This window comes from Conger conger, chromosome 6 (assembly GCF_963514075.1).
Source record: "Conger conger chromosome 6, fConCon1.1, whole genome shotgun sequence".
Lineage (NCBI taxonomy): Eukaryota > Metazoa > Chordata > Actinopteri > Anguilliformes > Congridae > Conger > Conger conger.
In genome coordinates, this window is record NC_083765.1 from 14,061,538 (window position 1) to 14,084,031 (window position 22,494).

The 22,494-nt window shown below is 42.5% G+C and overlaps 1 protein-coding gene across 1 annotated transcript in view; it reads left to right on the top strand.

Moving 5' to 3' along the window:
- The window catches only part of dennd2b (DENN domain containing 2B), a 63,287-nt gene that overhangs the window by 2,010 nt on the left and 38,783 nt on the right, over positions 1-22,494 (top strand). Inside the window, 1 exon segment of the mRNA XM_061246729.1 lies at positions 18,756-18,860. Within this exon segment, the coding sequence (XP_061102713.1) occupies positions 18,772-18,860 (89 nt within the window). The 5' untranslated portion in view covers positions 18,756-18,771.

A 22,494-nucleotide genomic window follows, 5' to 3' on the forward strand; every position in this document is an offset into this window, starting at 1 on the left:
GAGGTTCAGCTGTTTCTCTGATCAGCTGACCATGGAATTATTGTTTGAGCCAGACAGGGTGGTTTGGGTATCTCAGTAACTGTGGATCTCCTGGGATTCTGAGTTCTGCAGGCAGAAATGCATTGTTGATGAGAGAGGTCAGAGGAGAAGGGCAGACTGGTCGAAGCCGACAGGAAGGTGACAGTAACGCAAAATAACCACACAGTACAACAGTGGTATGCAGAAGAGCATCTCTGTACATACAATGCATGAAACCTATAAGTGGATAGGCTACATCTCACAAGGAGTTGCACCAGATTGTAGCAGATGCTGGGCGTGGCACGTTGCCAGACTCATTGTCTGGTAGGAGCTCAGTTTTGCAGCTTATATGACACTTTGGAACCAGTCCCTCTGTCACAGGCATACTGTAAGTGCTCCATACATATCAGACACCTTATCACACTGGACATATTGAGCACTCGTCCAGGTTATAGCACTCAGTTTGTTTTACTTATTAAAAAAAACCCCATTTATTTCCTTTCTTCTCTTTCCAAGTTTGGAAAGCTCAGTCCTATTCATAACCCTGTCCCGTCACTACAATGGCGCCTATCAATTCTTCCCCAAGCTCCTGTGACAAGGCGGCGGAATCCCTGCCAACCAAAATCCCCCCTTCAACAATGTATGGCCACTGTCAGCACTGATGCAGTGAAGAAACAATACTGAGAAACAATGTTCTTGCAATTGGAGCAATGCACCAACCCCCACATACTTAAAATAAAATGGCCAGACAGTGCATATTGTCATAACTCCCTTGACCCAGCCTCTCTTCAGTATTTTGTAGCACAGGCAATGGGGAAAAGTTAAGGGGTGCTCCGGTGGGAACTGTGGAGTTTTTGTCGCGTTTGTAAGTCCCTAAGAATGACAGATGGGGGCCTCTTACTGGTGCATGTAAAGTTAATCTAGTAAGAGATCTAGTTGCGATGGCGATATTATTGCTGTTTTTCCCTCGTCTGAATGACTTTAGCAGGTGTCCAGTGCTGAGAGGGGCCACTCGTGGGGAGATGGCCCTGAAACACATTTACAGAAACCAAAGTGCGACCGGCAAACTGAGGCAATCATTCTTTGAAAATGAAAAAGAAAAACTACACAAAAGACAACTATCCATGAATAGCTGTCCACTTCCTTTCCACACCGTGTGGAAGGGAATTTAAAATTCTTAGTCTCCAGAGCATTGGTGTAACATGGTTGTTTTCAGGTTTTTCTGATTTTCTCATGTATTGGACACCAGAAAACTTAAATACGCACTGAATAAACACTTGAGGCAAAGCCAGCCAGGAAAAGCATGAATTCCAGAAGTATCAAGTTTAGGTTTTGGTTATAGATCAACAATAGCATAGCCAGTGTTTTCTTTCCATTGCGCACAGCTGTTGGGGGAAATCGTGGTCCTGTCAAATCACAGTCAGAAATATAATCCTTCAGAAATCCTAAGCGCAAAGCCCAGACGTCTCCATGCAGACCCCTCAGTAATGACAAGGCTTTGACTTCATCTGTGATATGAACAACCAAGTGCTTTGGGATATTCCTCTTTTTGTCTCTTTCTTGCTACACCATATCTAAGCAGACAGGTTCCTCCTGGCAACTGGTGCCAATACAGCAAAGTCTTGAAACCTGTTAGGTAAATCAGTGTCACTGCAGTTTGAAGTCCCTCCATCTTCAACTCCTTCCGGGTGTTGGGGATACCCTGCTGGGTCAAGCCCTGGATAAAAACCCTCGTCATAAGCTGCTGGATGGCTCATTTGATTAAAGCACCACCCATGTCCACTCTCTCCTCTATTGGCTGTGGTTGGAGGTAATTGGACATTAGAAGTTAGAGTGGGCACTGGATTTATATGTAACCCTGCACCTGGCACCAAAAGATATTGGAAAAAATGTTTAAAAAAATGCGCGTACGGTGAATACAGACATGCTGTGGCTGTGCTCTTAATGGAATGCACCTAAAGCAACTGCAGCAGGAACGGGACGTGCCCTGTGCTTGAATATGTTGCCGAGGTGTGGGCTGGGAACATGGTTAAAGAGGTTCTCATCATCTGCCGCCAATTGTGGGGAACCTGTTCGCTCTCGCTCATGTTGAACTGAAACTCCTGCCTTGCTTTCTCATAGGTCTGTTGTCTGGCAATGCATGGTAAGAAAAGACAGCCATGGGCATATCTGATTTAATTGTGCCAAATGCGTTGCTATCGGGATCAGTCAGTCGTTGAAAAGGAGTTTCCTCTTTAAATACTTATTTCCAATGCCTGACTGTCTGGTTTTTTTTTTGTCTGCAATTAAGTACATGTCTGATTAATCCAGCTCATCTCAGCGTCTATAATGATATTTGCAACATTACAGTATTGGGACATGTTTCCCTTTGAAAATGAATGCAAGAGGATGCTTGGGAGCATATGTTTTGTTGTGTCTTGGTCAAATCCATTCAACCACATCAACATCAAGGGAAACCAGTGAGTGTTCAGCTTTGAGCCAACCTGCTCTCAGAATACAGAAAGGACACATGTTTTTCTGTCCTGATTTTCCTAACAGGCCTCTTCTCCCTTGAGTAATATTTAGTCTGGGCTTGTGTTGTTTTTCTCTACAGTGGAGTGAGGAGGACTGTGGGCCAAGGAAGGTGCTCAGCGTGTTTTTTTTTATTAGCACTTTTTTATTTTTTATCTGTCTTACTTCACCTTTTTTCTCACCGATTGGGAATCATGTGGTGCGCCTCTTGGAGCAGCTTTCTCACCCAAACCTGTGCGCTGAGGAGTCCGTGCAGATGCAGGGGAGGTGTGTGGTGTGCAAATGACACTTGATGGTGGAATGGGTAGGGTTCTGCTACATTATTAGGAGGAACCGATGTGGTGGTAGCCTGAACAAGACGGTCCTACCACCCTACCCTGTGTCTTCAGTAATCATGCATATGTCGCTATTGTATACCACTGTATTATACTACAATACATGGTCATGTGGTAAAGTTTCACGTTATTATATGGCCTAAACCAATTATTTGAGCAATGGATTCTTGTGACATATTTGTTTAGACGTTAATATGCACTATTTGATAACAGTGCTGACTAATTGTGCAAATGAATGATACATTTGAGATATATGGCTTAATTGATGTGTATGATGTGGCTTTCACACTGACTGTAAGAGCTGGTTGTTATTTCCATGTGTAATTCGATCCATACTCACTCAACAGCGTTCGCTGGAGCACTGCGTAATTGCACAGATTTTGCTAATTGAGACACGTTTCTGATGTTCAACACCAGTATTATAATCTTCAAAAGACAGGAATTACGCATAGCTTTTGGGAAGAAGTGTGGAGATGGCGTGTTCTCTGTTTAGCCACATAACATTGGCTGAGTATTTGAAGAGAAGGCAGAGTCTGCCTGGGTTATTATTATTGACACCATTATTTTACAAACATAAATCTTTTTTTTTTTAACTTTTTGCCTTGCACCCATATTGTTTGATGCTATCTTTTGGAATGGCCTTTGAAATGGCCTCAGCCCTAGCACAGAAAGTAGTGCTTATCAGAGCATCTGCTTTCTTTAAGAGTAAATTCATGCAGTTAGCGGCTCAGAATGTTTTGTAGTATTACATTGTCTGTTGACGGATAAACATACGGTTCTGTCTGTCTCTCTTGTTCTCGTTTCCTCTCACTCTTTTTTCTTTCTCTGTTTCTCTGAGTTTGAGCTTCTTTGTACTGCTTTCCTTGAGTGCATTAATTACAGATGACTTGGCTATGGCAGAAGCATCTCCAGCTTGTTTTAATGAGGCTTTATAAAAAGGAGCTCTTTGTGTGTCTGACTCTGTCTGAAGCTATTGAGGGGGAATAAGCAGTGCTCTAGTGTGCAGATTATTAAATGAGACAGTTTACCATTCTTTAATAGTGTGGTGACCTGTCTGCTGGGAAAACACTGTATCTACTGTATGTCTGTATTCAGATGGAGTGACGACAAACTGTCAATGGGGGTTCGAGGTTGCCTTGTTATTTAGCGAATGCATATGTCAATATATCAGAAAAATACAATAGACAGCATGTTTTACTCTGAACAACAAATTACCTGTTTAGTTTCCTGTGCAATGCCTACTTTGTCTTTTTCCATTAATTGCATCTTCCAAATATCTTCTAAACATTATTGGTTAAGATGGTCATCTGGAAGAAAAAAATATCTGTATACAACACTTTATCTGCGCATTTCCTGAGAGTTGAGGTTCAGCTACATACCTAAAAGCTTCATCTCATCCATTGGCCTCACTCCCTATGGTCAGACATGACCGTGAATACCTTCAATTTGACAATCATTGAAACTTTTTGATGTGCTACAGGACTTCTATTGGTTGGACATGCTCATTGGCTTGGCTATTTTAACAACACTTCCCCTGTGGTTTCATCATTTTACAATATGGAGCTATATGAACCAGCTGCATCGTCAGTCCAGGCCAGTTCTTGGGTGGTGGGTAGGGTTCTTGTCTTTCTCATGCTTGTGTGGTTTCTCTGTCTCTGTCCTAGTGATTATGCTGCCATAGCAAACTCCTGGTGGGGATTATATGTCGCCCAGTGCACTCTGTGTTTCTTTATTTCCCAATCTGTCCAATGGGCAACTGCCACCCTTCCCAGAGTCACCCTGAAGCCTACTGTCTGTCCAGCACTCCAGCCTGCCCCCCCACCGCTGGGCCAGCCCTCCTGGGTGCTTCATGCTGCCTGTTTGAAACTGACTTGGTATTTGCAAACCCACACTCTGAGCCGGCCAAAATGTCATTAATTGGTTGTCAGTTGTGCACCATGATTGTGCCACCAGCCACAGTCAGCATTGGTACAGCAATGGCTCCAGTTTGTTGGGGAGCCACCTTAGGATTAGCAATGTAACGCTCCATATTCTGTGCATTTGTCATCCAGTGGGCCATATATCTCACAGGAAACTGTATATCCGACACCTGAATTACTTTTCTGACAGGATCAATTCCTATCTATTCCATGGATGAAGCGAGATGGATGTTACAGACGGCAGATGCATCTCGCTCTGACAGGCTGCAGTCAGCTGCATAAAGGCCAGGCATTATTAAACCAATGTGCCTGGAGTTAGGTCAGATAAGTTACTGTAGAATTAGAATATTAGAATTAGATATTCGTGTCACCTGGGTCATTTTTTTTTGTAAAGGAATTTTCTGATGGGGCAGAATCCTACTTGCAGTCCTATTACATTGTAGGTTGCCTATCTCGCAAGGAAATGGCCTAATTAAAACACACATTCAGTATTTATAATATTGATAATTAAAAGCAGGTTTACTTGCTTTCAGACTATGCGTTATCTATCTATGTTGGACTGGACTAGAGCATGCAGAGGGGTCTTTGTTTTGCAAATATTTTACAATGCTTAAGGGCTGATTGTTGGTGGTGTATTTTACCAGAAAATAAAAGCTATTTTCAAAGCTTTTCAGAAATAGGTGACTGGATGATAACATCAAAGTGCACTCACCGTAGTATTGGAAAATGAAGATTAACTCTATGATCAGATATACACAGGATGTAAAAACCTACAAAGAAAATGGCAAAACTGACTCCAAAATATGCATTGCACAGAGGGCAACTGTTGTAGTTTTGTAGTATAATGATTTATGAATTTGTTTATTAATTAATTTAAGACAGATTTTGAAGCTTATAGAAACGTTATGAGTAATGGCGTGCTTCGGTCGGTCATGTGTCTGTGTGTGAGAGGGTGCAAAAAATACGAGTGGGGGGCAAAGTACAAAATCGCCATAGAAACCAGCCCCGGCTGCAGCTGCACTCTCCAGTGAGGGAGGGATTAGTTTGCTGGGGAGGTCAAGTCCGAGAGTTGGAGCAAGAGCAGCAGGTATCACTGGTAAACGCCGGGGGTTTTCTACAGCGCAGCTAATAGGATTGATCTTTATCTGGGAAATACAGAAATGAGAATGGCGTGGAGAGAGGAGCTGTGCTGCTTTGAGGTAATTATATCTTGTTAGCATTTCACTGCATCACTGTTTGTTACAGACAGGAAAGGCAACGTTACAACTTTGTGTCTTTCGGAATTGCTTAAATCCATTTCCCCCAAACAAATGTGGAACATTTCTGCTGGGTGATGTCATACAGAAACAAATGTGTTCTGCTGGCAGATCAGAAAACTTAAACATTTACAGAGAATTGTGACCATATTTGGTCATTTACTGTAAACGTTGTCTTGCATTTTCTCCCATTTCTCATGTTCTGAGTCTTATCCACCGTTTGTGGTTATATGTTTGTAAGTGCCTTGAGATTTCCAAAAAATATCTCTTTCACATGGCTTTGTTGTCTGCTCTGAGGCACTCATGGGGAATGCTTCAGCACTTAACAGTGGTGTGTAGACAGACACAGAGAGCCATGTGGACATGCATAAATCAGTGTGTGCAAAGGATTTTGATGCCGATTGAAAGCAGTGGCTTTTTTCTGTTGCAGTTACAGTTTGGACTCAGCTCTGGCAAATACAAATACTCTCATATGTGCACTGTCTTCGGATTAAATGTGTACTGCCATTTCATTCATCTTAATCAATGCTGTCGGTGGACTCTTGACTTTTCTTCCCAGTGTCCTTTGTACACAAATTACAATTTTCTCTGTCCACATTAATTACTGCATAAACATTTAGAAAAATTATAATTAATTAATTAATCTGATTTCTTGGAACCAGTATCCTATCACTACTCCAAACTCATCACAGTACATACAATATATTATCAAACCTTAAAGTGATGTGGTTTCTTTCACCTTTCAGCAGAATTGTGGATGCTTATGTGTCTGTGTGTGTGTGTGTGTGTGTGTGTATGTGTGTTTTCTGGAACGTACATAATCCCTTGCTGTGCGTGCGCCCTGTTTCAAACAGTTCATGTTACTGCATAATGTACTTGTCTGATCTTTTTTCCCCAGTAAAGCTGAAAGTTGATAGGCTGGCAGAGTCTTATGGTGTAATTTTGGTCATTCTGGTCCGGGGTTAGGTTGCTGTTGAAGGTGAGATGTCAGCTTGTGTTAAGAAGCAGCAGGTGGTCAGAGGTGGTGTAAAGGAGTGTGGGTTGCACCTTACAGAGCGATTCAATTGTGCAGCGCAAGGGTGCTAAAAGTGATTTACACGTTAAAGTGAGCACGCACATCACTGAATGTATCATGGACTCGAGATGGGATCTGTTCCATGCCCACCTTTGAGGATTTGCCATATGCTGTATGGTATGTGAACTGAGGTTTAGCTATGATGAGAAGCTAAATACAGAGCTTGAAAGGGAAACATTGTTTGTAAAAATGAATAATGCCTCAAATCTTCACTGCTTACCCTTTTGTTATTAGGGAGCTTAAGTTATTTAAAAAATCACAAGTGTCATTTTAGCACCTGGAAAAGTGCATATTTCTTACCCAGCTTCTTTCAGCTAGAGCTCTCTCCAGCGAGAGCTCTTTCTGGCATCTTCTCGGATGGTTCCCAACAGCTACTCTTAAAGTTAGCCTATGTATCATTTCACCCCGGTGTGTGTGCCAGTTCCCTGCTGGTGTGGCCCATGAGACCTGATTACAAAATGGTGGCTTTGTCTCTAACCATTCACAGGGCAGTTGCGGAAGCAGTGGTGGTCAGTGAAAGTCTTCACTGTGTACTGTCCCATACTGGACTGGAATATTTATGGCGTGAATGGGAAATCTCACCCCTTCAATGAAACTAAATGGGCTATTTATATATATTGGCCCTGGGGTTGGGTGGCTTTTTGTCACGCAAGGGTATGGTGAGTGAGTGATATAGTATGCCCCTCCTAAAATCAGTCACTATCTCTATTGTAGTAGTCATAGGCTTGCAAGTACTGTGAGTGTATAGGATGAGTGCAGACGGTAGTGGATTTAAAATAGTTTTTCCTCTAATTTTTCACTAATTTGGTGAAAAAAACTGGCGAATTCTTTAAAAAAAAAGAAAAAAACATTTCTCAACCTCTTATCTTATCTCCTCTCATCTCCCCCCTTTCCCCAGACTTTCTGCCAATTAGTGAATCACAGGGGCCGTCCTGTTCCCCTGGGAGGTGAATCACCCCAGGTTCACTCCTCTACCGCCACCCCCAGAGGGCCGCGGGACCGAGGTCGCTCAAACGCTTCCTGCCCCGCCCTGATCCGTGAGGGGCCAGATGAGTGTTTGATGTGCTGTGGGGAGGAGAGCACTCTCCATTTTAAGCCTGCCAGCCAGCACCACAGCCTCCATTCAGTGTGAGAGAGACAAAGCAGAATTTAAAATGGCAGGCCTATCGGAGCGTGCCACTCTTTTCTGAAGCAGCGCTCCTCCTGAGAAGCGCTGTGTAATGCTGTGCGCTGGTGCCCTGCTGTAAGCCCTGGGATGCTGTTGGCAGGAGGCTCTGTGAAGAGGCCTATTGGGGAACTGCCCAGGCTTACATACCAGAGGCCTTACAACACTCTCTGCATGTCCATGTCACTCCCTCTGGAGTCCTCGCAGCGTTTTGTGTCCTTGACTGGCTCTTAATTTCATTACTTTGCTGATTTACCAGCATTTCTTTTTCATTGCTTGCTTGAAACAGGCAGCAGGATTAATAGAAGAATTAAGATTTAGTAATCTTTTCAAATTCACATTTCTTTGGCCATAGCAGTGCACCATGTCATGATATTTTTATGTCAGTGATGTGAAATGACAGTTTATTTGCCAACCTGCAGCATCAGTTCCAACAAAATCCATGGATAGCTGGTGCAGGTGCCCCCTGTGGGAGATGCAAATATATGGAATATGTCAGGTATGCATGAGAGTAGAGTGTGTATTGGCACTTTGTCAGAGTGACACACATCACTGACCCCCGACTTTCAGGGGGCAGGAGGTTGGAGGGCTTGCCCTGACAAATACATGCAGAGTTCTCAGGTCACAGAGCAGCTTTGTGCTGTGTGTGAGAAAGAGGCAGAGAGAGGTAAAAAATAGACAGAGAGAGAGAGCAAGAGAGCATGCGGCAGAGGATAGCTTAAGGAATTGGTTCCATCTGGAGCATGACATCAGTGTGGGGAATTGTGGGTATGTATGCTGGAGCTGTGCAGCTGGTGTGAACAGTGTGAGGCAGGGTGGCTGTCAGCTTCAGGGGGCAGAAATGGGACTTTGTCGGCTGCTCACCAAGGGACCCTATTGGACGCAGTGAAAAAATGCCCCCCTCCACACCAAGAGACACCAAGAGATTGCCTCTGCACGGAAAGATTCTCGTAATCTCTATATTCGCTAAGAGATGAGCCCAATGTTTGTATCAGAAATAGGAGAACATAACCAGCTGTGGGAACAGGAGTATGAGACTTTGTGTATACGTTTGTACTTTTGTGCAGCATGTGCTACATGAATCCCTGCTGCAGGACACAGCAGTCCTAGCCCTGCCAGAGAGGCTGCAATGCCATGACTGAGCTCCACGGGAAGTGGGGCAATTATGTTGGAATCAGTAAATCACCATTAAAGTGAACTTCAATATCTGACCAAATTCATGTTTTTTTTCCTACAAAAAATGACATTCTCACAGTGCTGAAGAAAGTCAGTCTCTTTCTTAATTGACTTTAAAAAAGAGCGGCCTTGATTTTGTACGACAACCCATGGACGTGAGGCTAATTATGAACATAAGCTTAACCCAGGAGGAAGCGTAGTTAAAATATTCATATTGAATTTCTGCTCTCAACAAATATGTTTCACATTCCTCTTCCTAAAGGCGGTGTGGTTGGATAAGAGCTGAGCGTGTACGTGCACCATATACAGAGCATACAGTCTCCATGTAGAGCCTTTTATGGGGACCATATGATGTTATGTTAGGAGCGGAGTGTCTTGAGAAGGCCCTGGTTCCCCACGCCTGCAGTATTTACGCAGTAATCTGACTCCTGCTCTTGCGGGTTTGTGTCTGACATGTTTGATTTTTAACAATAATCCAAAACCTACATGCCATACAGCGACGGGAGAAAATTATTTTTTTGTTCTTTGTTTTTTTTTTTTTTTTTACGTGCAGGGACTCCCATAAATAGACTCTCCCATTCAGCCCTGTCTCCCCGATGGTTTACTGAGTCTGGAAAGCCTTGAGAATATGCAGAGGTTTCATTCTCTCGTCCACTTTTGGCTGTAATCAAGTTCTGCGGCGGTTTTCAAAACCGTCGGTGGTGCTGATCAGCAGAAAATGTGGGATGACCTGGCAAGCAGAAGGTCCCGCCGTCTTGCTTGAATTGAGAGGTGCGGCCATCGTTTCCAGATGCTTGTTTTTTTACCCCACCAAAACATTATGACAAAATCACCCATCATTAATTGAGTCCCATATAACATTTTCCCCGAAGTTTCCCTTGTGCTTTCTTCTGAAATTCCACATCTACCACTGGCTCTCCTACATTGTTCTTCCTAGTCTTTCCTCTATATATTAGCAGCTGTAAAGAATATATGTTTCAGACTGGCAACGTTATGTTATATGTTTCAGACTGGCGACGCTACAGCAGGGAGTCTGTTTCTAGACCTTAGTGCGGCCGGCTTGTCACATCGCTGCCAAATTTGGAGCAGAGCCTCCAGAGAAAAGCTTGTTTATTTATCAACTTGTTAATTTACTGTTTTGTATGCTTCCTCTAGAGAATGTAATTCATTAACAGTGATATTTTGGTCGCCTGTGCTTGTTGATTGTTGTATACTCTCCTCTGGCATATTGAGCAGGTCTTGCAAACACATTTCCCAGTGTGCCGAATGCACAGCCTGACAGACGGGGCAAATATTAGTGCATTCCTGTCCGCCGTTGGATGGTCAGGGACTCTCACTCTCTCAGGTCTGTGAGAGGGTGAAGGCCATGGACCCAGAGCATCAGGCTGAACTGTGTACATTCCATTCCATGTCGGATACTGAGGAAGAAGTGGGGGGGGAATGGGCTATTTCTGATAACGTATTTCTGCCCAATGATAAAGTGCTAGCTTTGTAACAGCCACCTTCCCAAGGGCACTGAACACAAAGCCCGTTGTGGACTCTCTGGTTCAGGGGCACATACAGTATGCTGTGGATTTTGAGCTCTAAGAACATCTGGCACATTAAACCATGCAGTAGGCAGAATAAGAAAATAGAACACAGTATGAAATACAAGTTCAAGACAAAAAATTACTAACATGAAAAACCAAGAGGCTCTCGCCACAACGTGATGATTATTCTCCTCTTCTGAACATGGCAGGCTGAATCATGCCATTTCCTTAGTAGATTTGGGCGTGTGAGCATATTTAATTATTTTTATGCAGAGACCACTGATTAGTCTAATAATACTTTGGGGTACTCAACATTTCCGGGTTCACAATATAGGCTGGGGCTGGCAAATTGACGAGATGAGTTAATTACTGTTATTGCTCTGTATCGATGTTTGGATTTATGACCAACGTCAACTTGGGGAAAAGCATTTTATAATGTACAAATATTATTAGAATCTGAGAGATTTCCTTGTCTGCTGTGGGTTTCCCCTGCACTGGGTATCCGTTGGTCTTGGACTGTTTGTTGTGGTGGTTTTCTCTCAGGTTACGGCTCATTAGTCAGGCTCAGAGAGAGGGGCCCTAGTCTCAACCTGAGCCCCATTAATAAAACCCCTGAAGGCTTCCAGGCTGTGTGAATGAATTAAACTAACACAGCCGAGTCCTTACTGCATAGTGAGGGCATGGGATGAGACACTGTGACACAGGCCGTCCTTCGAGGAGGCCTGCTTTATTTGCAAAATAAATGAACACCCAAATTTACCAGTAGTGCTAAGTTGACATGTTTATCAGAAGAGGACTGTGAAACGTTTGTATGGACATTATTCATTTACTTCCATGCGAGGTACCCCTACATGTCAATGTGACGTCAGTCTCTTGTGGAGAACACGGTGGAGAAATGAAAGAAGTGAGCAATGCACAAAAGCTTCTTTCAGCAAATCTTTTAGTAATTCTTTCATGAATTTTCATCTTTAATAATTCAGGCTGTGTGAAGAAAGCCACATGGTATGTACAGTACACGCAATGTTCATTGATAAATGTGTCTTTCAAACATTCAAACATGTTTGAAACATCTACTCTATAGTACGTTCCAAAATTTCTCTAATCAAAGCTCATACCCAGTAAAATGATTCCAAGTAAGTGTGCTGATAGATATTTAATTTACAGCAATGCTGCAGATTAAATATTAGCTATAAGCTTTGAAGGCGGCGACTGTCTGTACTTTGAGAAGTTTCCCCTCTGGCAAGCTTCTTGATCAGATTAGAGATGAAAGAATCCTGACTAGAATTAAAGTGTTGTGTTTTCTGTAGCTGGTATCAAACTGCAAAAACACAGCCTTTATCACAAGATATGAATCTCAAATCGACAGTCAGAAAACATCATGGAACCACAAAATCAAAATAATTTTGCACATACATTTTTACATTTTTATTCCTGGAAACATTAAGAATGTCCCTGTGTGCAGGCAGGTCTGTTAGTCTTGTCCTGTATTGGAGAGGGATTCAGAATATAATTATGTCCTCAGGCTCTTCATCTTTCAAAACTGAGATTCACTGAACACAGTTGCAGTAAATGTCTATTCCATACTTTATTTTATATGGACAGAATGTAGCTTGGGACATTTCCCATTGTGAAACAAGCTCTACTACCTTCTGTAATATGTAGCTATCATCTGTAGTCTTTGCATCCTTATGTATCCTCAGATGTAAAATATAGAAATATAGTAAATATAGTTGGAGAGTGTAAAGCCAGATAAAGGCTCTTTTTCAACAGACTTCAGTGCATGTCATTAATCACAGTAGTGACTAGGGAATATATTGTCATGAAAAGATTATTCAGATGTTGGGCAGAACTCTCTTGAATAAGATGAATGAGTTGAATCCTTTTAGATACACAGAAAAAATGATAATATCCAACTTTGTATTGTCCTGTGGAAGTTATTTTCCAGTCATTGTCATTCATGCTGGAAATGATGGGAGTTAAAGACTGCAGTCCGTATCTCTGTTTGTTCAGCCCACAGTATTACCTGTATCTGTATTTGGATATAAAACTGGAAGTGGGTGTGGCTTAAAACAAATGCTGTATTAACTAGATAAAAGGCCAGTTTTCTACCTTACATTGGCATGTTGTGCTTTCAAAGCAACAAAAATTTAAAAACAACACTGTCATATCATTAATCATGAAGTATAATACAATATCATTTTTTTTATTTTATTGTAATTTTAGAACCTGGACATGTCTGTTCTGAAGGATTATCCATGATATACAAATATATTTTATAATTGTTTTTTCTGAGCTGCATTAATGCAAGCTGTATCAAACACTGCAGGTCCTGTAGGACTAGGCAGGTCTGTCAAATCTCTACCAGCTTCAACCCTTTCTGAGTTCATTGCTATCAGTTAGAAGAAACAATATTGGGCTTTTGGCTAGCTACCCAAGCAAGCAAGCTAGCTACTGCTTCTAGGCTCCCTTACACATGTTCCTTCCCACAAATGATGTTTGTGCTGGATGAGGATGGTTCAAGGCAAGAGTACAGATAACTAAAAGTGGTCAGCAAAACACTGCTGACTAAAGATTCTCATTCCTGCTGGGGATTCTCATTTTTTGCTAGCACTTAAATGGTGAAAGTAGTAGAATGCAGTAGAATCTCAGTGATATGAACCCCTCAGGAATGGGGTTGTGTGGAACTCTGGTATGTTTGTAACTGAATTTGAAATGTAATTCAAATTGCATTGATTTTAATTAGAAACATTTATTCATATGAAATTACTTGCATTAGCCTTCTCATGCCTTATTGTCTGTAAACAGGTTCTCATTTTTAGATGTGTTAGTGTGTGTGTGTGTGTGTGTGTGAGAGAGAGAGAGAGAGCGGTTACACAATGGATAGGTGAGCAAGCTGCTCTCTATCTGAACCCAGCCCTGTGCATCTATCTGTTTGAAAACGCTGCTCTCCAGAGCTCAGCGTGGTCTCATCAAAAGCCCTGTTATTACAACTTCTGTCTGAGGCACGTGTTTCAGAGAGCAGCAGAGAGACTGAATGCATGCGACTCTTAATGCAGGAAACAGGGCTTTGTGCAGTGAGGACAGAAACAGGGCTTTATACAGTGAGGACAGAATCAGGGCTTTATGCAGTGAGGACAGAAACAGGGCTTTATGCAGTCAGGACAGAAACAGGGCTGTATGCAGTGAGGACAGAAACCACGTTCTCCCTAAGCCTGATTGACTATGTTTAAATGCTCTCCTGGTTTTCACCTGCTGGGGTTTAATGAAGGTCAAGATAGTCACTCACATCCCTGTGCACAAGGAGAGCGTTGTCCGTGTAACACGTGGTCTTTGTCAGCTTTGAGTACATTTTCATTCTAAAATATCATTTCCTTTTCAGTGTTTAAACCATGTGAGATTTATTAGAATTGCTGAATATTTCTTCTTTTAAAATTGTGCATATGTAATTGTTTGATGATTGATTAAAAAAATCCTCATGGATCCTTTCTTTAAAAATGTGGGAGTCAAATGTCTGAATAACATACTTCAACTGAACTATGAAAACACATGGTTAGGGTTTGATTATTTGTAAAAATGCATTGCGCACAATTTTGTCACCCCAAACCAGAGCGTTTTGTAAAATTATGGACTACGCTGTTTCTGGTTTTGCAAATCCACATTTGTATGTGGCCTGCGTATCCCTCTGTTTGCAGGATCATGTCCGTGCCTGTGGGTGCGTTTGTGTGTGTGTGTGTGTGTGTACAGTACATCTGCATGTGTGTAAGCCATACTTCCATCACCCATAAAATGTCCGGACCGCACGCCCTCTGGAATTACAGTTTACATCCCCACCATCTGTTTTGCTTTCCTTCATTTTTTCATCACAATTACAGTTAATTGTTTACATTTAAGAAAATATTAAAATGGCTGTAATAAGCTTGGCTATGAGTTGTTGATTTTGTGGATGCTCGTTTACTGAACTCTTTACTGTCGCCACATAAACTCACATGAGTACGCCAGTGACTAGCCTCAGCAGAAAAGCAGCTTCTGGACCCAAGAATTAATGAGCATCATTCCCTTCTCCCCTACAGCAGTGATTCGTGATGGGGCAGAGAATGGGTTTGTCTGAACTCACTGAGGTATGCACAGGTAACAGGTATCTGTCCAGCTGGACTCTATTGCCTGCGGAAAATCTGCCTGACTGAACTTGGTGTGGGGCAACCGATAGAAACAGGATGCGGCTGCCAGATCTGTTCTGTCACAAATCTCCCTGCCAAGTAGTCCGTGTAGGCTCATGTTAAATCAGAGTTCTACGCTGCTCTCAGCCCATTGAGAATTAAGGCATTCTTGGCTTGTGACTGAGAGGGGCCAGATTAAAATCATTGTGGGGGCTTAGCTTTGTTTGGGAAAGTCATTGAGATAAATCCTTGGATATGAAAAACAGACTTCTTTTAGGGTGCATCATCATAGACTCAGTAACAGTGATGTCATAACCACTGCTTTCACACTTTATTCGAATTACATTTTCAGTGACTCCACACACGCATGTACACACACACACAGACACACACACACACACACACACACCATCTCACTCTCTCTTTCTCTTCCTCTGTTTAATTAGTCAAAGTTGAAAAAGCAGCAGTGACTGTGGAGTCATAAAGAGAGAACTTTTAAACTGAACTAATACACAAGACCCATCAGGATTGAATACAGATGTTGGGATTATCTGCCCTTTGCTTGTTTTGTAGCATACTTTTGTCTTCCAAGTTTTATGACAGATTTAGATTTTTTTTTGCAAGCATGGAGAGGAGCTTGGTATTTTTGCAGCTGTGCGATCTTTCAGCGACTCGGTAAAAATATTCACCATGCTGGAAAAAAAACAGAACCCTGTGAATAATTGATCTGGTCACAGCACCAGCATCTGTGGTTATTTTCCATCTCAACCTGAATTTCATTTCTGGACAGTTGGACATGTCAGATGATTTCCTGTATGAAAGAAAAATATTTTGCTATTCTATTCCTTATGTATTTGCTATTCATCAAAGTATTGATCGACCAGCAAACCATTCACATGCTCATCTCCACTGGATATCCGCTCTGGATTCACTGGAGATGAGTATGTGGGAATGAAACGACTTCCTCCTGTGATTACAGGGCCCAGAACCCCTTCTCTTTCATATAAGATGACAGTGATGCTGGGAATAGTTTGAAAGAGTTTGATCTCCAGCTGGGAACAATTTGACTCTCCTCCGTGCTTTAGGAAAAGAGGGGAAAGTGGAGGACGGGCACAGAACGAGGCTGGCAGCACAGGACATTCCTGACGTTGGATCGAAGTGAAGTTCTCTGTCCTCATGGTCCTCAGAAACAGGAAATGGCTGAGGGGAGGAATGCATTCTCCTCTCCTCCTCCATCTGTCTGTGTGGCTCAGGGCTTTGCTGGTCGTTAGCCTGTTACTTCAGGCGACGGCTTCCTGTAAACAGCCAGCGTTTGTGCCCCCGACCCACCCTCCGGCTTCCCTGATCTCTCGCAGATTTGCGCTGACCTCCTCATAAACTAAATATGCTGCTCTGACTTCTGCATTTATTTTTGTCAAGAAATGCAGAAAGGGGAAGGGAGTCTGAGAAATGCTCATTTCAGAAGCTTCATATTTCCCACATTTCTGTGTGGGAGCGGACGCTCTTTGGCTTGGACAGGCAGAACAAAACAAATTGGAAAAGCACATGGACCTGAGAGGACAGGACATCTTGGGAAGTGGGAGGAAGGTACAGAGTGGATCCTGATTGGCTGGTTTTAGTAAGGACTTGTGACCAACATTCAGGACACTGGACTCTTGAGGAGTTTTTGACCATGTCTTGTGTGGTGGACAGCACTGGCCACAAATAGAGTCAACAACCGTAATATTTTTTCTCTTGTTAAAATGTTAAAATGTTTACAATCATTTTTATCTTCTAAATGTTTGATTATTACAGAAACATTTTAATGAAATAATCCAAGCTGGGACAGCCCAATGGAGAGAACCTAAAAAGATTTATCTTGGGCTCCTAATGAGCACAAATGTCTCTAATAAGGCTCTAATAACTCATTTATCTCGAAACAATAAATACAGGTATTTCCAGACTCATGGGCAAACCCATCTGTGAGGTCATCTTGGTTAGGTTATGCCATTTGGGCAGAAACATTGCAATCTGAAAAGCAGATTGCTTTTCAGAAAGTTAGAACTAGGCTAAGGAGTTAACTGCATCACATCAATCCCTCATATCAAGCTGTGTGATCCACAGTTTCTTCCGGTAAAAGTGTTTTAAAATTGATATGACAGTAAGTTGGAATTTCATGTTTTACCAAAAATGGCAACCCTGCTATTTTTGCCCTTCTACCTGTCCTACCCCGATATCTTCATTCAGTAATAACACTTCCCATGGAAAAGATATTCAGGAAACAAATGGCATTGAATAATACTCTACCATGCAACTTCCTGCCATTTGAGTAAATAATAGAAATAAGATAGGATGAGGGTTGCTGGGAACAGCTTACTGCACATGAGAAGATGGAGTAACATGGCTAAAAGCCGTTTAGAAAACGAGCAGTAACATAAGACGTCTGGAAAATTCTCTCCCATCACGTTGTTTAAAAGTAATTACTGGAATGACCTCGTAGTCTGTATCATGCTCTGGTATGACTCACTCACGGTTATGACTTTAGGAACAGCAGGGCTTCAAGAGCTGCAGCCTGGACTTAATGTTAAAAACCCCTCCCTGGTCTTGGTCCCTGGAATTGACCCCCCCCACCCCCCTTGATATACTTACTTGAAAATATGAACATTTGAATAACAAAAGTTTCAAAAACACATTTGCCAATCCTGCGTGCTCACTGTGGCTGTTTAGAATTCAGTGAAGTCATGCCTCTGATCTCTAATGTGACACTCACATTGTTGGGACTAAGGTCCATATTTTTCATAGTTTTGGTTAAATATTTACTAACCAGATTTAGCCTATTTACTCCAACAATCCAAAGCTGTCATTGAAATGTAAACATGTTAAAACAAACTCTTGTGCCATTGCTATTTCGCATTATGTTATCCTGCTGTGTGTAGCAGACACAAGGGTTTCATTTGGTTTTTACTTGATGTATTACATTTCATTATGCATGTATTACAAGTCAAAAATGTGGTGGGCAGTTTATTGGTCATTTTCTTCCCAAATATATAATGCATATGTAACTTGAATATAATAAAATGATTTCAGAGCCATCTTTTGGGGGATTTGGTCAGAGTTGCCTATAAAATGGTGTTCTTGATTCTGATATGGCCTGTTGCTGGCATATATTTGGTTCAGTGGGATATCTGCGTCTTGTTTCAAAGATGGGAAAATGTTTTAATTAATGATCCCAAATGGATACGAACATGCTGGGATGGATTCCTGGTATTTGTCCTGGTTTCAAATACCTGTCCTGGTATTTGAAAACTCTAACTGTAGCACTGACATGCCAATAAAAGTAAATAACGCAGTGGTAAGCAGGGAACCTTGGCTGACTCTAATTACTCCTGGAAAGACAAGGATAATTGTGTCTCATCTCTGTGTACTCCCGCTCATTTTAGCTGATGGCTGAGGCCGAGCCCAGGGTCCAGCCTGTGCTAATGGTGAATGGCTATACTGAAAGAGGAACTTGGGCACTAAGTATGCAAGACTGAATGACTGACTAAGTATGTTATGATCATATGTATACAAAAGCGTGATTTTTATATATGGGAAGTCTGTAGTCTCATTGCTTGTCCCTTGCGTTTGTATTGTAGGTGTGCAGGAGGACTGATGGTGGAGGGGAGGATGACAGCCAACAAGAGCTCCAAGGCTGCCCCTCGAGCCACAGCCAGTAAAACACCTCAGGACATTCCGGAAAGGTGAGTGATGGGGGGGGTCGGGATCTAATAAAAATCATAATAGTCTGACTTATGGCTCATATGCTGTCGGCTTTGCACTCATTTTTACATATGTAAGGTGTCTTTTGAAGATCCTGTACATCTCTGACAAAGAGCTGTGAAATTTAACAGCAAGCAAATGGGAATGTTTGAAAGCTGTAGGGGTTTTGACAGTGTTTGTGGTTTCTTCAGTGCATTTTCATTTTGGTCCCTGTGCAAGGCAGATAAATTGCCTCCCAAGAAACCACACCGATTCTCGCTCAACTGTTTCTCCATATGAGGCCAGCTCTCACCCACACTCGCTTACAATATCCTATTGACAAATCGCCATCATGTACCAGGCGCATTTTGGTCTGTTGGCCCTTTCCATTCTCTGGCAGAGGGAATGACATGTATGCTTCTATAAATTGGCTGTTTTGTTCTGAAGAAGGGCCTCATTCAGACAAAAACCCTGCTCCTCGGCTGGGCTGGGGCTTGTATTACTTATTGGATGGAGAGATTGTAGTTGCCTGCTAAGGGAAAGGGGAAACACTGACTCAAGATGAAGGATATGCAAGCAGGCTGTTAGCAGCTCTTTTAATTCAGTTTCCATCATGGGAATCTGTTTTCCAAAACAATTACAGTTCCTCTCTGGCTTCCTAGTGAAGAAATGAAGTATGGAGTGGAAACCAAAGGCCTTTTTCTGGCACCTTAGGAGAACAGTGCAGCTAAATGCATCTCCTAATCATCTCTGCAATCTGCAGGTCTAATCAGTCATGTGCGAGTTGTTTAATGAGGCAGATACTATTTTGCCATTCTCTGTAGGCCTAAAATGATTTTTTTCCCATGAAAAGGAGCTGTTGTTGCCTGGCAATGGATTGGATGAAGAGGTTAAGTGGTGATGAACTGGAAGAATTACTGTAGAGATCTCCCAGAAGTCACATGATCATGACATTTTTGACCATTCCAATTTTAAACCAATTTTTTTCTTGTCCTCCTCGGCATTGAGTTATTTGTGTGTTGACAGATTAGATATTGGCCTTGATTCAGTCAATATTTGGACCTTGTATTGTTAAATCAACCAACAAGATTGACAGAAGTCAAGGCCAAACTATTTGTGGTTAAAGACATTCATGCTTGAATCTATCTGTATATTAATGGAAAAATATTGATTGAATCCAGGCCACTTTCACAGTCACCTGATCAGTTCCAGGACCCTGCTCTGTCAGGGATATTTAAAAAAATAAATTTCAACTAATGATGAAGAAATGTCGGTGCTTCCGTGGTAAAAAACCCCAAACACCTCTTCCACATTAAAAAATGAGTTGTTGGCTAATCACTCACATGCCCTGCTGAGGGATTCCTTTCAACCTGCTTTAATTCAGTGCAAAATTCTCTTGCATCCTCAAAGAGCGATCTCCTTTCACAGCCTGTAAAGCAGGACGCGGGACTGTAAAAGGAGGAGAGGGGAAATGGTCGGAGGGTGTTGGTCCTGGACAGGGGCATTCGGATACCCTAGAGGGGATGCTAATTGGGCCTCCTTATTGGGACTCCTAGCTCTTTGATCCGCGTAACCAGAACCCCTCAACTTCTACGTCTGTTCGGCATGGTCTCACAGCAGGAAACAGCCTGTGGCTGCATTACCCACAAACCCCTTGAAGAGCGCAGCGCTGCTATTGGCTGTCCGCGCGGTCGATGTGTGGCCTTCGCATCTGGAATTCCATGGTGCGGGAGCTGGTGTTGTTTTTCCTGGCCCAGTCCGGAGAACCACAGCTCTCGGCACTCTGATGCGAGCCCGGCTCAGCCGCGCACGGTGTTTTCTTTTGGTGAAAAAGGAACTTGCCGGAGCTGAAAGCTGGTCGGCCAGACGTGATCCACGCCTGCGGGAGTCATCATGGTCGAGGCGTGCCTGGGGGGTGGGGGTGTATTTTTAAACATGTTCTTGTCTGTTATTTCTGTAGCAGATTGAATTCAAGTTTGGCTTCAACAGAAAAAGTAAGTGTGGAGAGGGAGCCAGCTTGATCTATTGTGCAGGGGCTGTGGTAATAATTTGAAATACATCCGTATTAGCCCCTTCAGTTATTTAGTTTTTTTAATCTTGTTTATATTTTCTCTTGATCGTTTTGATGTTTGTACTTTTTTGATTGGTTGAGTTTGAATGTTGTGTGCCAGCACTAGTTAATAAAAGGAGTTGTTAAAATTGAAAATGGGGATTGGCCCCTTCTTACATTTGTAGCCATGCTTGTTGTTTCTGTAAGTGCGGTGGCTGTCAGTGATGAATGAGTCCATTTAATGAGCAGTCCACATGCACCGGGTCTGATCACAACACTGAGATCACAACGGCGCTCTCAGTCCAGCGTGACTGCCCACCGGTGGAGGAAAGCTGCCTGTGGCGTGTGCTGATGTCCAGCGCGTGGACTGCACCTGAGGGGCTTTGCCCTCAGCTTCCTCTGACGCATAAATCTAATGAACGTAATTAATGAACGTAATGCTCGTGTTTCATTTGGCTTGGGTTTTCCAATTCAAATTGCAGTTTGAAACAGAACAGAAGACAACTGTGTCAATAACTGGAAAAAACATTAGTACATTAGTTAACAATGTTGTTACTTAATTTATGAAAGCTGTGCTCTAATTGCAAAGTATACTTTGTAGTTGCCAACCAATTAAGTAAGTCAATCTCATGGAAGAGTAATTCTGATGTTACACAGGGGTTAGTAGCAGTACAGGTCAATCTGAAAGCACTTGGCTGCAGAAAACCACAATTAAATGTCACCCAGAGAACTAAACTCATTAACAGCCATTCACTCTGTTACTAGTTTCCCACATTCAAGTGATCTTGATGCCTTTGCATTAAATACACACAAAGCCATTTTGCAGGTGCTTCCATTTAGGCATACTGTAATTTAATTTCTGTAATGGAGAATCACGGCCTGTTGGAAAGTGGGCTCACGCTGAAGCCACAGAGCATTACGCAAGTGGAGTGTTGTGTTTCTGTAAGATGGACAAAGGTAATTATGCTGAGGGAGAAGCATTACAGCAGTGTAAGCATGTGCTGTGACTCTGGCCTCCTTGGTGAGGAGTGAGTGCAGATTCTATTTTGGGATTACAGCCTTTTCCATAGTACTCCATTCGACTTTTATCAAAAGCAGGCAGTGGTCAGCAGGTCCTGTCTAAACGTATTGTTTCTGATGCCAAATTTCTAATCTTGACTTAGATACTGTAGGTCTGATAGTGGAAAGCACTGGTCCGGCTTACACTCTGCTACAGTACTTGGAAGCCTGTATCATTATGAAAGTTGAAACCTCATCAGTTTCAGCTGGTAACGTGAGCAGGGATGTTCATTACAGCAGGCCTGCAGTTAGTGCAGTTAGTTAGCGATACAGCACTGAGGTCCTCATTCCCCTAATAGCAGACTCATAAAAGTGAAGGGGCTGTTCTTAATGACACAGCAGCTCACCGCCTGCCAGCCGCCTGTACCACAGCCCCTGCACTGGAACGAGCTGCTTCCTCGTTTATTTAATGACAGAGGGAAGCTGTTTTACAATCACGCCGTGATAAAAACATCTCTTTCCTATTTCTCTGTGGCTTGCCTTCCCGCTACACTAATTCAAAGAGCATGCTCCTTTGTTTACAGCCT